Here is a 13,972-nt window from a genome sequence, read left to right as displayed (position 1 = left end):
GGGATGACAAGTCTGCTGCGATGGTGGTTGAGCGATATATGACCTTTACCCAGAAGACGCATGCTACAGTGCATATGCACTTGGATAACCTGCGGACGAGATCCAATGCGACAATCACATCTCTGCGAGGGGAGCTTGCGACGTACAAAACGAGACTTGCCGATGAACGGGAAAGGTCTATCAAGCTTCGTAATGCGTTGGATGAACTGTCGGAGGGAATGTCGAGAGAATCAGCAGGCCGAAGAAGGGAAGTCGCTCTGCGCCTTAAAATGATCGCTCAAGAGGAAAAGCGGGCCAAGAAAATTGAATCTTGGCTGGACCATGTGCGACGAATGAGAGAAGGTATCGATGGAGTCGTGCTTGAGGCAGACATCCTTGAAAGCTTGGTGGATGAAGGGATCGAAGCCGTCCGCGAAGGGGGCACTGAGGACGTGACACCAGACAAGCAGAGAAGCTGGAGAGGAATTGTCTCATCTCTGGGGAAAAAGAAGAAGAAAGAAACACATGATGTCAAGAGCGAAGAGCGGGACCTAGCAGAAGAATCGCTTGCTCGGACCCTTCTGGCTGAAGAACTTGTCACAACACTTGTACAAGATTTGCAAGCAGAGACAGAAAAGAGAATGGATCTTGAAAGACAAAGAGTAGAGTGGTTAGCGAAAGAAGCTGCCGAGGGTGTCAAGGCCGAAGAAGAGGGTGACGGACAGATCATGTTCGATTTGGAGGATCATACGACCCCTGACATAAGACCTTCTGAGATATTTGAGGAGAAGGTCGAAGAGGTGCCTGCCCAACCTGAGAAAGAGTCATCAGCAGAACAGCCGGTACAACAACCAACACATTTTGTATCCGAGCTGCATATCCTCTTCGAACCTTTAACTGTCCGCTACACACCCCTTCAGAAAACTCTTCATGATCTTGCCATCTCCCTTGCTTCCTTACGGGCCTCCATGCCAACCTCTACTCCTCTGACACTTACCATCAGACATGGTGGCAAAAAATCAACTTTCCTTCCTCTGGCACGATTACCTACCCCTGTATCACCTTTGTCAAGAGAAATGTCTACCAGAGCTACTCTTTCAACTCTGTTCGATGCTTTACATGAGGTCATAGAAGATGCCCGTGTAGATGTCGAAATTGCCCTCGCCGATACCGAGCGTGTTCATAGAGGCTTTGAAGCTCTACTCAATGTCATCCCCGGCCAGGGGAAAGACGGAGAACAAGAGCAGGTAATGGGAGAGGTGCATGAATATGTAACTGCAAAGGGTGATGGGGAAGAGTGGAAGAGGTTGAACAGGAAGGTTGAAGATATTGAAGGCGATTTGGCGGGTTTGAAGAGGGTCGTACATGAAATGGAAGGAATGCAGATCGCTCAAGCCGAGGAAGAAGGAGAAGATGAAGGAAACAAAACGGGAAAAGGGGGCAAAGACAAAGAAGACAACATTTGGCGTGGCGTACATCTCAAAACCATCTCTCTCCAGCCTCGTCACCCTTCACCATTGCCGACACCTCTTGTATCTCCTCTCGATGACCTTACAACTCAGTTCTCCTTTACTCCGAATGGATCTTCTACACCGGATGGTGTCGAGCCCAGGAGACGGACGGCCAGCATGTTATCAAGTGTAGGGCATGTAGGCCGATCGTTTTCAGCAGGGGTCATGGGCGCGCCTAGGAGAGTGAGCGGGTTAGCCAGCGGGCTGTATCGAGCACCCGGTAAGGATAGGGATGATAAGTTGAAGGAGGAATTACTGAAGGGGACAGACAAGATTGAAGAGGATGACGTTGAATAAAGTAGTAAGAAGCAGTTAAAGATAAACTTCACGATATTTATGACAAGAAGCATTATAGATCATTATAACAATGCTGCTATTCTACGCTTCTTCGTCTAATCCTAGATCCGCCAAATCATGCTAATGCCTTCATCTCCCGCACTAACTACCCCCACAGTACCGTCTCCCAAGGAGGCGACAGCCACTCCACCGACCAATCCCGTATGACCAAGATGGGTAGCTACCAGAATACCTGTTCGAATATCCCATGTCTTGAGAGTGGAATCGAGGGACGCGGTTGTAAGAAGGTGTTGATTCGGAGCAGGATGGGGAGCGAGAGAAGTTATAACCTCCTATCACAACCCTCAGTTGGGAACAGAATAGATAGAGGTGAAAAAACGCACGTCATGTTGAATTTCGGACCTGACCCGTCCTGTCGCTACATCCCAAACAAACCCACATCCATCTGTCCCCCCACTCACACAGACTAACCCCCTACCTCCATCTCCTGTTCCGTTCGCAAGATCTACGAAGCAAAGCGCTTCTACACTATCACCAAACCTATGGCCTTGAAGAGTCGTCAAGACGTCTCCCTTGGACAAACTAACAATCTTAACACTACCCGAAGCGCCACCGACGGCAACGACATCACCTCGAGGGGAGACAGCAAGGGACGTGATACCATGTATACTCGGATCGAGTTCCGGCGAATTGGGCGGCAGGAAGATGTTGGACTTCCAGACGGGGGTCGGGGAACGAGGATCCCAGAGGATGAGTGATGAGTCGAGAGAGGCAGTAAGAAGATTTTTGGCGGTGGGAGGGAAGAGACCTGCAGTGCAGGAGAAGGTATGCGATGAAAGTACAGCGAGCGTGTTTCCGGATGGGACTGTTAAATTGTTGATTAAGTATCACTTGAAGGGAATAAGGGATATGGTTGCTTACGGTTCCACATCCACGCTGTAGCATCTTCGCAGCCAGCAGTAAGGACATTGCCTTTAGGGTGCCATGTTAACCACTGCGTTTCGTCATCAGCTTCTGCATAGGTCTCCATCATGACCTTAACTCACAGTAATCTCGCTCCCGGTTTCCAGATTCGTGAGGAATTCCCAAGCCCTCCACCCTTCCAGCGAATTCAACACTTCTTCGCTCAAAGGTTGACCTCTTCTCTTCCTGACTCTTCGCCACACCCTCACGCGTCCATCCATTCCTCCTGTAGCTACCATATCACCATCAAAATTCCAAGCTGCTGTCACGACTGAATCTGTGTGTCCCGATAATCTGATAGGGAGGAATGTTTCAGAGTTGAATGTTGAAGTGTTACCGTCAGCCGAGCTGGAAGGAATGGGACAAAAGATAAAGCCGGTATCATCTTGACCTCCTGTTATTGCCAACGGCGGGTTGGGAAATTTGGGGTGCAATGACAGAGCAAATATTGACTTGTGATCTTGATGAAGAGCTACATTATGACGATGTTAAATCAGCTCCAACATCACGGGCCGCAGCGCCGGATTGACTAACCAGTTGCTCCCCAACTATTATTCTCCTTGGGCTCTTTTTCGATCACCTCTATTCCCTCGATACCATCTCCAAGTCTTTTCATATCTTCATCATGTCCATAACCCAGGTCATCATCGTCCAATCCGACCGGCCTTTGGCCGTCATCTTCGAGCACCTCTTCAATGTCGTCCTCATTCAAATGGGGGAAATCTTCCTCCTCTCCTTGGCGATCATAGAGAGACATCTGTGGCGGTCAATAGCAAGTCTCGAGAGAGCTCAAGTGCCTTTGCTGGACATGCATGAAAAAGAGTTATTTCGTTTATGATCTTCTGTTTTCCATCGCTTCTTCTCTGTGGAACTTTATTGGTGGAGGTCTTTGTAAGCACAGCGATTCAATCACGTGATTTTGTTTACATCATGTCGGATTATGCGTATCCAGTTTAAATACACCACCCACTTAACGTAGAACGTACCAGATTCATAGTTAACGAACGGTATATATACGGATTCTGCATACCTCCTTGTAGTCCCTAAATTGCCCAAAGTCTAAATATGATTGCCGTTGTGAACTGAAAATCGTGAGTAATAATTAAGAACGTGAGTGATGTTATTAGATTGGGGCATACGCTGCAACGAGTCGTGTTCGCGTTGATGAATTCATTCGAATGGGTAAGCTTTGGATACAAGCCGTAAAAATGGTATTTTCCTCTTTTAGAGTACTTGTATCTAAACATGACGCTCTTCTAGCTTCTTCCAAAGGTCTGCAATGACTTCTTGCATTGTAGCCAGTTGCGCAGTCTTGGCTTTAGAATCCTTTTCCAAAGATTGTATCCTAGATTGTTGCGCACCGTTCGTCGATCTTAATTCTTGGATTGTCGTATCTCGATCAGTGATCTCCTGCCACAATTGTTGATATATCTGAGGATCCTGCTGCGTGCAGTACTGGAGATCGAGGGCTAGTATGCGAGAATATATAGGATTAGTTTATGAATCGAATGACCGAAAATGATTGATATAGACTCACGCAACTCTGGAACGCTAGAAAAAGATTGGTTTCGCGACCGACTTGTAAAAGGAGAGATTGTCGATTGCTGCGCGCCATCTGCATCGGTAACAGTTAGTGTCGGCGTTAAAGGGAAATCTCTTGCTATTGCTGAGGGGGAAGGATTCTGATTTTGTTCCCCCAGCATCCAGTTTGTGACATCATCCGCAGGATATCCGAAAGGCTGTTGTGTATCAAGAGGACCCACGAAAGGAGACGACATCTGGCTTGCGAGTTGCCTAGAAGGGAAGCCAGGATCGATTACCGGGGAAGACGGGGAAGCAATATCAAATCCTTCCAATCCAACATTACTGTTGGAAAATGAAGTGTCATTACTCATAGCGTCCAAAATCTGCGCTTCCATCAGGCGATCGGCGGGGGTTAAGTTCGACATAAAAAATTCCATATACGAGGCATCATCAAGACCGCTGGCTTGGTTGGGATAGGCCTGCTGGTCAAAAAAGGAGGGAGAGACAGCGCGTGAGCCTGGGTTGCTATACGGTATGTTCTGATCCGAGCGAACTGTACATATACTAGGGGTGACAGGTCGGGGTGAGGTATGCGGGCTAGGAGCCGAAGGATAAACGCTCATGATCAATGGTTTTTTTCGCGTATGTTTCAAAGTAAGCTACAGGAACTAGTCTTCTGTCAGCTTGTTACTACATATATAAGCCAGACAAGGAAAGGAAAGCCAGAAGCTGAAGGGCGGCATTATCTCTTGGTTTGGCCGTGTAAATAAAAAATTCAGCACCTTCCATTTACGCTTTCACCTCCATTTATACTCCGGTAAACTCCTATCTTCAGAAAGCGCTTTTCCAAAGGTCGGAGAATCTCGAGAGGCTTCTTACCAGTGAACATGCACCTTTGTAGTTCGGTATCAAATCAGCAAATAGCGACATACACAACCCGACAAATGACAGCACCCTTCACAGCATAGAAGTCGCGAATGAAAGGAAGTAAACGGTGCTTCGTTCCTCGGGTGGTGGCCAAAGGACGAAAGCTGTACATTTAACTACCGTACCTCTCGCGCCGATAGTCATTGGCTGCTAAGCAACGGTTTCCTGTAAAGTTGTGACGTTTTCCGCTTTCAATTTGGCAATCTTTTCTTTGAAAGTGTAGATCCTAGATGTCCGTTGATTACTGTAGCTCTTTTGCTGTGCCCGTGCTAACTCATGTTTTTTTCATCAGCTTTATGTATATACTCCATGAAGAGAGACAATGTTCACCTTCGAACACTGCCACACTCGGATTAGATGTCCTGGCGCCTTTATGTACGCAGAACGTGGGCGCCTGTAGATGGACTAGTGGCCGTGCTTTCCTTAGCTCGTTTTGAGAAGGTATTGAAGGCGGAAGACCAGAAGATGTTGGCATTTGCTCCCCTAGAACCGTTGGCATGGAGGCTGTTGTCGTAGTTCGTCGTTGCTGTCTGTCTTGGAAGCGGCCCGTTGATCAAGATGGTCGAAGAAGATCGACTCTACATCAGTGGTGAAATCCCACCCTGTCACAGTGCGATCGTTATGTCTTCAGGGTCGAACAATATACCATCCGTAACATACTGGAGCATTCAAAATGCTTGTTCGAGTTGACTATTGGGAAAAGTAGAATAGTATATTGGCGCTCTGTCTCCTCTTATAACGCACGAGCTGGAGGATCGTTGCGTTCATTCCAGGAGTAATGTCGATTATCACTTGAGGTTATGATGTTGAATAGGTAGGTAGTATTGTCAGTGCCGCTGTACAGACGAAGAGAAAAATGCGGTGGATGAGCATATGTGGCGAGTGAAAAGCTAAGGACAAGCAGATAAGCGAAAAAACCTCTTTGGTGACTGTCTCACTTACTTCCTATCGAGCAAGATACTCACGAAAGAACTCAAAAGACATTCAACCAACATTCTCCGGCACCAGCAAAAAGCCCAAAATATGCATTGTAAATATCCCAAAAGATCAATCACCTCACTTTCTCCTCAATAACTTCATCAACGTCACACCTTCCCTGCCATACCTCTCCCTCTCTCCAGGCTTATCATCCTCAACAATCTCTTGCGCGAAATGTTTCCTGAGCATGGCAAAGAATCTTTTGTCCGCCTTTCTTCGTTTCTTCCAACAAAAGAGGATGTCGATGTCTTTACCTATGGGAGCCAAGTCGCAAAGAGTCTGGACTAGCAACGGGAACGCGGGCTATAATCATCAAAGATGAGACCTTCACCGAGAAATATGAAGGAAATGAACGAGAACGAACCTCAAAATAAACACAATCAGCAGCGAGAATGAGAGAAGATTCCTTTATAGGAATTTCAGCTGGCAAAGGCTCGCCCCAGTTCAATTCTGCCACATGAACATTGTCCCTTCCGAGATCGGCCAAGTTGAGCTTTGCGTTATTTTCCATGAGGTTGAGTAACATCCTATGCATACCTTTAGTAAGTCCATTTCCTGGACACCGGGGCTAAGATAATGACTTACGCTTGATCGGTTACCCAGACATGGGATGTGGGCTCCAACATGGCAGCTGCTATTCCAACAAGCCCAGTTCCAGACCCAAGCTCTATGATTGTCTTGCCTGCCAAATGTGAAGGGTCTAATCCGTGTCTGTACGCGAGGTACCTGGATAACACCTAAAAATTAAAAGCTCAAATCAGCACTAGTACGCCTATAAACGCCGATCACAAAGCCACATAATCAAAACTGACCTCTCCAGCCGGCCAAGCAATCCCTCCACATCCAGGACCTGCATCGACCTTCAACTTGATATCTTTCCCGAGCCCCGGTACAGGGACAGCCGTCTCTTGCTCTCCGCCCGTAAGCGGCGGACGGGGTGGAGCGAGATCTTCGAAAGAAGGGAGAGGGGCGGTGGAGGAGACCGACGAGGACCTAGAATGGGCCCGCTCGGTTGATTCGAGCATTCAAATCGTTTGGGTTTCCCAGAGGAAGAGGGTAAAGATACCAAATAGACCTTTTGGGAAAATAACAGGAGAGACAACCAGAGTCTCGGAGATCATTTGAGATGTCGATCTCTGCGGACAAATCCCATCGAAAAGGAGGAACGAAAGAAAGGCGGCGGTGGCCGATGGTCATTCTTCGTTCGTCAATCAAATAATCAGCTCCCCACTCTCCTCGCTTGCTTGACGAGCTGCGGACGCCCTTTCATTCTCTCTTTCTTTCTTTCCTTCCTTATATCAACGCGAAAGCATCGTCATCGCCCACATAACTCCCAAAGCTTTCAGATGCTCACAGTGAAGACAGAATTATAATCCATATACTACGTTCTACAAGTCTATGACAGAACAAACACCCAAGGATAACTACGTCTTACATCTAGACCAGCCGATCTTTCTTTTCCTTTTCTACCACCAGTTAATCCACAAAAGTCCTTAATATATGTACGTGGCGACCCGGTCCTCCCTCAATTTTTTGCCACGAGCAAGTTTCTCCTCATTTCTCTTGTTGCTCCATCGGTACTGGAAGTGCTGGAAGATGGCGCAAGCGTTACCGAAAGCAACGAGGCAGACAGTCACTCGGAAACCGATAGGGTAAGTAGGCGCGTCGTTTGCACGGAGGAGCTGGGAGCCAACAAGACCACCGAGGTTGGCAGCCATGATGAACATGGCCATGGCGATGGCTCGCTGTTGTGGAGTCTTTTGGTTGAGGGAGAGCCAAGTGGCGTTCAAAGGGTGCCAGCAGACAGAGTAGCCGCTGGTCAACGTCAAAGTGACGTACTTGGTCCATCGATTGGAAGTTAATGACTCGGATTGGACTGAAAGCCAATTAGCAGGTGATGCTGGTGATAGCCAAGGCAAATCGACTTACAGGCAATCCAAAGGATCAAATAAGGGAAGCAAGCGAGGATGACAATAGGGCCCTTATTTTTGAACCTGTCACTATAGGGAACTGTCAGCATGATTAAAGGTGGAGAAAGTTTAGGGGCGGTACTGACCCGACGAAACCGTAGGTAAGCATGAGAACCAAACTGATCCAACCGCCGACAGAGGACAAAGCATTGGCTTTGATGGTGTCGAAACCGAAACCTTTGATAAGTGTTGGAAGATACTGGCCCAAAGCGGCAGTGGTGGCGATAAGACTGATAGCGTTGAGGACGTGGGGGTAGTTTCGCCAGTTGCCAAGTGTACCGAGGATTTCCTGTCGGGTAAGAGGACGGTGAGTGTCAAATTTGTGCTCATCATCAATGACGACACGGGCCAAAATGATCTCACGCTCCCTTGGAGTGAAGAGGGTGAGTCGCTTGAACAAGAGAGGGAGGGGGTTCTTGGGCGAGTTGGGAAGGAAGGTCAAGAAGACAAGGAAGCAGAAGATGGAGAGACAACCCTCGATGAGAAAGAGATATTGCCAAGGCTTCAAAGCACCGTTAAGACGCAGGATGCCAGAAGCCATAAGGCCACCGACACCAGAAACGAGAACGTTGCCAATGAAAAGGATGGCGTTTCGGCCACCGAGTTCGGATCGCTTGTAGAAAGTGGAGATAGTGTAGAGGGCACCGGGGATGTCTGAGAAACTATTAGCCCTTGTCCTCACGTCGCGACACTCAAATCAAGCTTACATCCACATTCACAGACACCGAGCAAGATACGAGTAGCGAGGAAAGAACCATAAGAGTTCATAAACATCTGAAAAGTAGCGACAAGCCCAAAAGCAAGGACCTGGAAAGTGAGCCACTTTTGGGGACCAATGCGCTGAACAACCATCTGGGAAGGCACTCTGCAAATGGATATGTTAGTTCTTGAACAGAAGAACTAACCACAACTGACGTACTCTAGAAGGACGATACCGAGATACAGTAAACCTTGACCGGTATTATACTGATCTTGAGTGATGCCAACATCTTTCAGGAGAGTAGAGGATACGGCGTTTGCAATATTACTGCAAAAACAAAGGTCAGCGATACTGCAAGATACATGACTAATATGCACTGCGACCCACCCTCGTTCGAGCTGGAAACAGAAGAAACCGAAGACTAGTAAGGCCATGACTGTCAAGTCAAGCTTAAGAACCACTCGTCTTTCTTCGGCATTTGTCCAATCCTTGGTGGCTATTATACTTGTGGATGTGAATTCGTCCTTTTCCGGCTCATATTTTTCGTTACCTGATAAGGTTGATCAAAAGGAAGGTAAGCATCAGCCAATGATTGATTAAGTAAGATATGAATGACAGGTGACTCACCTAAAATATCGGATTGAGGACGAGAGTAGCCGTCATCGATGCTGTGGACGGAGGAGGAGGCCATTGTGACAGGTAAGATAGGTCACGAGGGTCAGTACTGATGGGATCTAGAGGGGGACTGGTTTCTGGAATTTGTGAGTGTGGCATTCGGAATAGAGAAAGGTTTGCTCTTTATACATGTCAGTGAGAATCTTGTTATTCCAGATTTTTTGAGTGACACGCTATGAGGGAATGTCAGATGTATGAAATTTGAAGCATGAGTTGCAACAAGATAACCGATGTTAAGCACGGGTAAAAGGGATGAGTTGAATATGATGTAGTAGGAACGCTCATCGATATGTATGCAAAGTGAGCCCCCAGGGGCAAAATGTGATGACATGATCACCGCAAGAGCAACAATGGCGTGCCGTGAATCACCTTTTTTTTTGCAATCCCATATTCAACTTGCCTTATCCCTCCAACCGTATTCTTCGCTGATGTCGATGATTTGTAGTTTCTACTAATGCGTGCTTGCTTATCGTGTTGACCAATTTGTATGCGCTCCGCAGCTCGGTACATTTGTGAGCTGTTCTATGACACTTCATAAACGCCTTCAGGCCCCAGCGCACGCAATCGCCCTCTGCACCGGCAGGTTGGATATCACCATACTTCTCAGCTTATAGTCATGCAGTCATAGTCATATCCTTTCGACATTCATCACAGTTCATAATCCAGAAATCACGAATAAAAGGATTCAACAATTCATCCGACCGTTTGGCCCATATAATCACCAGAAAGGATAGCGCACACGATGGAGGCTGTCACATCTCCTCTTTTCGTCGTCTTGGCAGCCCTGCTCTGATCTGTCTGGGTAGATTGGCAGTATCGTTGTCGTCCCGATCTTTCTCTTTCTAAAGTCAACTTCGCCGTCCGGTTGACTCTGATGCTGTCAAAAGTGGCTTAGTCTTTGCATTCCTTATCAGAACTTTGTTCCGGATAGCAATGGTCCTGTCCAACCGGGCGCCTACATTTTCCGAGATAACGAAGATTTGACATGGTCTGGACTCGGATATTTCGGTGTGGACTGCAAATTTCAGGCCTGACGTCTTCAATAACCATCCTGTGCTTCGTGCTACATAAGGATCAGCGAAGGAGCGTGGTCTGATGCACGGCAATTATGGGATTCTCAATGACAACTGCAAGTTCATCAAAGCTTTTCAAGTTCAAAGCCATCACCACCTTTCTGTCCATGCATCTTTGATTCTGGACGGTGAGACGGTCTTGATTGAGAGTCCTATTCCTACCATCCCACGACTTGGAACCGTAAGGCGGAGAGAAGGGGCAGAGTTAGGTCCTTGCTAGTCGCTTCCAATGTGAGGTCTGTACTCACTTTTGGCAAAGGCGCCTCGCTATGCTACGGTACCAGCCCCGCCGATGCCTACAATTACTTTCACATCAACAGTATTGTTTAAGATAACAACGGGAATTTCATTCATCTCTGCGCGAAATTATGCTTCTATCTTCAAGGTCAACGATACTAGCGGAGGTGCCGTCTGACGACTGGGTGGTTTCCACAACTGATCCTTCTTTCAAAACCGAACCTGAAGCTCGATTCGCTTACCAGCACGATGCTCGATACATCTCCCGCACCGACGACGGCAAGATCGAAGTCATTCCCTCCACGGCAACGCTGCCCGCTCTATTGGAGAAACCATTAGCAACGTCTCTCGAGCCTTTGTATCCAACCCCAACCACACCGCCGGTACAGATTCTGCCCTCCAATCATACCCTGCACTCGATGGTTTGCTCGTTTACTCCCAACGTAACGCTCAACTCCTGTCCAATGAAAATACTTTTGCTACCTGGGCCTGGCCGGAGCCATCACTGAATACAAGGAAGATGGCAGAGTCCTCTTCCATGTATACTTGGATTCCCAACCGGAAGGGTAATTTGTCCAGAGTTACTAGGGATTTAAATACAACTGGGCCGGTATTTCTTTTGAAGAACCTGCTACTGTTGCTTTGAGGGGCCAAGGAGATGTCTCCGCCCATGGAATAATCTCTCTATTCACGTTACGATTGACTAGATGTCCGCACATGAGAAGGAGGACCACCATTCGAATGAGTGGTTTTGAAGTTTTCTTCGTCGTTACCGATAATTAAACTCGAACCAAACCGAAAGAACTGCTAAATAGGCCGTAGGTTCACAAATGTCGTCAAGTAACGAGACGAATAACACTTTGTTTGAGCTTGGACAATTGATTGTTTAGCAATTAACGATGATGACCGATAGAGGATACTTCTTTTTCTTGGTTACCATCGACAACTATGTCGTTCGAACATCCTTAATAGTCGTACTGCGGTTCCCATGGATCTCAGATCTTCGGACTTTCGGACTTTCCTCTTGCTGTGCCCATACGACAACTGCGGCATCTCCTATTACTCTGCTCTCTCTCATCAGCAGCATCCATAGTGTATCTCCCTTTACCTAGCCTCGAGATGATTGGGACGAAATGAAGACTTCGGACTTCGGGAGCTATGCAAGTTCTCGATCTAACCTTGAACTATTGTAGTGGTCTGGCAGGGTCTGGGAACACGGATGTAGGAAGATGAACGGCTCTTGCATTGTCTCAACTACCTCACCTCTGAGCTTCAGGTCTCGCTGAACTTTTTCTCCAGCTTCAGAGCAAGAGAGTCCACGTCAGTTGCTTCGCATGGAAACAAACCAGATCTTCCTCCATAACTAGATGATATACACTCAAGCATTGACAGTAAATGTGTTCCTTAGCCTGTAGCTCATGTGGTCATTCGTACAGAAGAAAAAGAGGATGCATAGCATAATACGAATGAATATACAGCGAATACCTTTTGTTATGTACTCAGTGAATTGAACTGACCTCCACCTTAGTAAATCTCCCAAAAGTGGACGTTGTAAAATGAGACATTCCCATTCCTTCTTTCCACGGATTGTATATGCACAATGACCTGTTACGACAAACCACTTCCAACCGTCCCTTCTCCCCCTTCAATCCCTTCAGATCAACCCACAAGTCCGGCCGCATCTGCTAAATCACCACGTCTCCATTCGTCCCCAGTCCTCCTCCTTCCGCTGCCGCCAGCATCGGCCATGGAAGAGGAGTCGGTGTTCCATAGTGAGCTTGAGCTCAACCGGCAGATCAAGCAGATTCAAAGGGAGAGAGAGCTAGAAGAAGCGCTCCAGGATCAAGTTTGGCAGCTCGAACGCGCAGCTGCCCGGGAAGAGCAAGGCACATGGTCGCAACGGCAGCAAGAGAATAGTAAATCGAAAGACCGCTCAAAGGATGATAAATGGGGAAACACACAAGGCTTTATTAGGCCGCCACAAGCTTACGAGCTCTATCAGGCTATTGATAAGCATGATATTGACTTTATCATGCGTGTGAGGGACCATGCTTTCAAGTTACTTCTCCAAAAGAACGGATCGGAATTTCCGATTGTTTATGCTGCAAGGCTTGGGGAAGGATGGAGGGATATCGTCATTTTGCTCGTGGGAACGCTGTCTAGGTGCGGTCACGATATGCAGACTTTCGGGGGGTTGCTAATCGCCGAGCTTGCAGATATGTTAATCATCTCGAGCCCGAGGACTTTTCAAAAAAGGAGATAAAGGATACTCTTAAGGGACTCCGTGGGTATTCTGGGATGACACTCTCTCGCTCCCTCGCTGACTCTATTGTATAGGTACCAATGTGTGTATCGACACTCATTCAGCTTGGCTGTACTAACCAATCTACATCCTTAGCTCAAACTAGCAATCGACAACTCTCTTCACTCCTCTTCCCCCCACCTTCTCTCGTCGTACCTCCAAGTCCTCATCATGTCTGAAGGCGATTCATTTCTCCACAAAGCCACCTACGACCTCACGCTTCTCCTTCGCGCATCCCCTCTTCGGACGAGTAAACCTGTCGCTCAAGCCGAAGAGATGGTGAGGCGATTCTGCACAAAGGAATTGAGAGGGGTGGTGGGAGGGGTTGGCGAGGTGGAGGAGTATGTGGCAAATGCGGCGTTGGATCTTATGATCATGGCGGTATGGAGTTTGGCTGCTGGACAACTGGATTTGGATAATCTTCCAGTTAGTACCGCGCTTTTTCCTTGTCGTTCCCGTTAAAATGGAGTATGGAAAGCTGATGGGACGAGGCAGACTCATACCTTTGCTAGAGACCTTCGGACCTATCAAGTGTTCAACGAAGCTCTGCAAGAAAACTCTGCACAGATATCGAAATCAAATCCAAGGGTGAAAAGAATGTTGAAAGCAATGCAAGAGCTTGGAGGGGATAGCAAGAAGAGTGTAAGAGGCAGGTTACGCGATGTTGCCCAATTCTTTGATGAAGGAGAGTTGTAACGATATGCGACTATATTTGCTGATATTTATAATATGGTTTAAATTTCGGAAATGTTTTTATGTTAATCGCAGACATTCTTATGAGAAAAGATCAAAGAAGTCATGATGCACTTGTTGTTGTATCTCTTAAGGACCACATC

At 47.3% G+C, this 13,972-nt stretch overlaps 6 protein-coding genes and 5 non-coding genes; 5 read left to right on the top strand and 6 right to left on the bottom strand.

Moving 5' to 3' along the window:
• CNAG_00753 (hypothetical protein) overlaps positions 1-3,221 on the top strand; it is a 4,279-nt gene extending 1,058 nt beyond the window's left edge. Inside the window, exon 2 of the mRNA XM_012191548.1 lies at positions 1-3,221. This exon is cut by the window's left edge and continues 404 nt beyond it. Within this exon, the coding sequence (XP_012046938.1) occupies positions 1-1,787 (1,787 nt within the window). The 3' untranslated portion in view covers positions 1,788-3,221.
• CNAG_00752 (transducin family protein) lies at positions 1,737-3,594 on the bottom strand. XM_012191027.1 has 5 exons: positions 3,285-3,594; positions 2,834-3,222; positions 2,709-2,781; positions 2,171-2,652; positions 1,737-2,119 (listed from the first exon to the last, which is right to left on the bottom strand). Exons 1-5 carry the CDS (start codon positions 3,505-3,507, stop codon positions 1,889-1,891), a joined length of 1,398 nt encoding a protein of 465 aa, XP_012046417.1. The 5' UTR covers positions 3,508-3,594; the 3' UTR covers positions 1,737-1,888.
• Positions 3,595-3,793: 199 nt separating this feature from the next.
• CNAG_12109 lies at positions 3,794-4,265 on the top strand. Its single transcript, XR_001045396.1, has one exon. It is a non-coding gene; the product is annotated as a hypothetical RNA (non-coding RNA).
• CNAG_00751 (hypothetical protein) lies at positions 3,906-4,699 on the bottom strand (the record flags this gene model as incomplete). XM_012191547.1 has 2 exons in its annotated part: positions 3,906-4,219; positions 4,288-4,699. The coding sequence occupies 2 exons, from the start codon at positions 4,697-4,699 to the stop codon at positions 3,990-3,992; spliced, it is 642 nt and encodes a 213-aa protein (XP_012046937.1). The 3' UTR covers positions 3,906-3,989.
• A 592-nt stretch (positions 4,700-5,291) lies between these two features.
• Positions 5,292-6,144, bottom strand: CNAG_12108. XR_001045395.1 has 2 exons: positions 5,532-6,144; positions 5,292-5,470 (listed from the first exon to the last, which is right to left on the bottom strand). It is a non-coding gene; the product is annotated as a hypothetical RNA (non-coding RNA).
• A 65-nt stretch (positions 6,145-6,209) lies between these two features.
• Positions 6,210-7,223, bottom strand: CNAG_00750 (hypothetical protein). XM_012191546.1 has 4 exons: positions 6,992-7,223; positions 6,765-6,916; positions 6,544-6,706; positions 6,210-6,482 (listed from the first exon to the last, which is right to left on the bottom strand). Exons 1-4 carry the CDS (start codon positions 7,202-7,204, stop codon positions 6,258-6,260), a joined length of 753 nt encoding a protein of 250 aa, XP_012046936.1. The 5' UTR covers positions 7,205-7,223; the 3' UTR covers positions 6,210-6,257.
• Positions 7,224-7,443: 220 nt separating this feature from the next.
• CNAG_12107 lies at positions 7,444-9,807 on the top strand. XR_001045394.1 has 1 exon: positions 7,444-9,807. It is a non-coding gene; the product is annotated as a hypothetical RNA (non-coding RNA).
• CNAG_00749 (alternative sulfate transporter) lies at positions 7,536-9,709 on the bottom strand. The gene is made up of 7 exons (XM_012191545.1): positions 9,477-9,709; positions 9,237-9,399; positions 9,069-9,176; positions 8,857-9,014; positions 8,236-8,803; positions 8,109-8,179; positions 7,536-8,055 (listed from the first exon to the last, which is right to left on the bottom strand). The coding sequence occupies exons 1-7, from the start codon at positions 9,538-9,540 to the stop codon at positions 7,673-7,675; spliced, it is 1,515 nt and encodes a 504-aa protein (XP_012046935.1). The 5' UTR covers positions 9,541-9,709; the 3' UTR covers positions 7,536-7,672.
• Positions 9,808-9,860: 53 nt separating the features above from the next.
• CNAG_12105 lies at positions 9,861-12,302 on the top strand. Its single transcript, XR_001045392.1, has one exon. It is a non-coding gene; the product is annotated as a hypothetical RNA (non-coding RNA).
• Positions 10,937-11,733, bottom strand: CNAG_12106. Its single transcript, XR_001045393.1, has one exon. It is a non-coding gene; the product is annotated as a hypothetical RNA (non-coding RNA).
• Positions 12,303-12,418: 116 nt separating the features above from the next.
• On the top strand, positions 12,419-13,948 carry CNAG_00748 (hypothetical protein). XM_012191026.1 has 5 exons: positions 12,419-12,997; positions 13,051-13,118; positions 13,172-13,179; positions 13,233-13,562; positions 13,632-13,948. The coding sequence occupies exons 1-5, from the start codon at positions 12,435-12,437 to the stop codon at positions 13,830-13,832; spliced, it is 1,170 nt and encodes a 389-aa protein (XP_012046416.1). The 5' UTR covers positions 12,419-12,434; the 3' UTR covers positions 13,833-13,948.
• The last annotated feature ends 24 nt before the right edge of the window (positions 13,949-13,972 follow it).

The sequence above is a fragment of the Cryptococcus neoformans genome, chromosome 1 (assembly GCF_000149245.1).
Source record: "Cryptococcus neoformans var. grubii H99 chromosome 1, complete sequence".
Taxonomy (NCBI): domain Eukaryota; kingdom Fungi; phylum Basidiomycota; class Tremellomycetes; order Tremellales; family Cryptococcaceae; genus Cryptococcus; species Cryptococcus neoformans.
The sequence above is the reverse complement of the archived record's forward strand: the minus strand, read 5'-3'. Positions and strand labels throughout refer to the sequence as shown.

Excerpts from the sequence above, each read along its gene's own strand:
- CNAG_00752 (XM_012191027.1), bottom strand. The coding sequence starts at position 3,507 with ATGTCTCTCTATGATCGCCAAGGAGAGGAGGAAGATTTCCCCCATTTG. Across the intron at positions 3,223-3,284 it reads TAATAGTTGGGGAGCAACTG|CTCTTCATCAAGATCACAAG; the intron begins GTTAGTCAATCC and ends GTCATAATGTAG. Across the intron at positions 2,120-2,170 it reads GGTCCGAAATTCAACATGAC|GAGGTTATAACTTCTCTCGC; the intron begins GTGCGTTTTTTC and ends GGGTTGTGATAG.
- CNAG_00749 (XM_012191545.1), bottom strand. The coding sequence starts at position 9,540 with ATGGCCTCCTCCTCCGTCCACAGCATCGATGACGGCTACTCTCGTCCT. Across the intron at positions 9,015-9,068 it reads CTCGGTATCGTCCTTCTAGA|AGTGCCTTCCCAGATGGTTG; the intron begins GTACGTCAGTTG and ends ATCCATTTGCAG. Across the intron at positions 8,056-8,108 it reads TTTGATCCTTTGGATTGCCT|TCCAATCCGAGTCATTAACT; the intron begins GTAAGTCGATTT and ends ATTGGCTTTCAG.
- CNAG_00750 (XM_012191546.1), bottom strand. The coding sequence starts at position 7,204 with ATGCTCGAATCAACCGAGCGGGCCCATTCTAGGTCCTCGTCGGTCTCC. Across the intron at positions 6,917-6,991 it reads TTGCTTGGCCGGCTGGAGAG|GTGTTATCCAGGTACCTCGC; the intron begins GTCAGTTTTGAT and ends TTTAATTTTTAG. Across the intron at positions 6,483-6,543 it reads CTGATTGTGTTTATTTTGAG|CCCGCGTTCCCGTTGCTAGT; the intron begins GTTCGTTCTCGT and ends TGATGATTATAG.
- CNAG_00748 (XM_012191026.1), top strand. The coding sequence starts at position 12,435 with ATGACCTGTTACGACAAACCACTTCCAACCGTCCCTTCTCCCCCTTCA. Across the intron at positions 12,998-13,050 it reads CTCGTGGGAACGCTGTCTAG|ATATGTTAATCATCTCGAGC; the intron begins GTGCGGTCACGA and ends CCGAGCTTGCAG. Across the intron at positions 13,563-13,631 it reads TGGATTTGGATAATCTTCCA|ACTCATACCTTTGCTAGAGA; the intron begins GTTAGTACCGCG and ends GGGACGAGGCAG.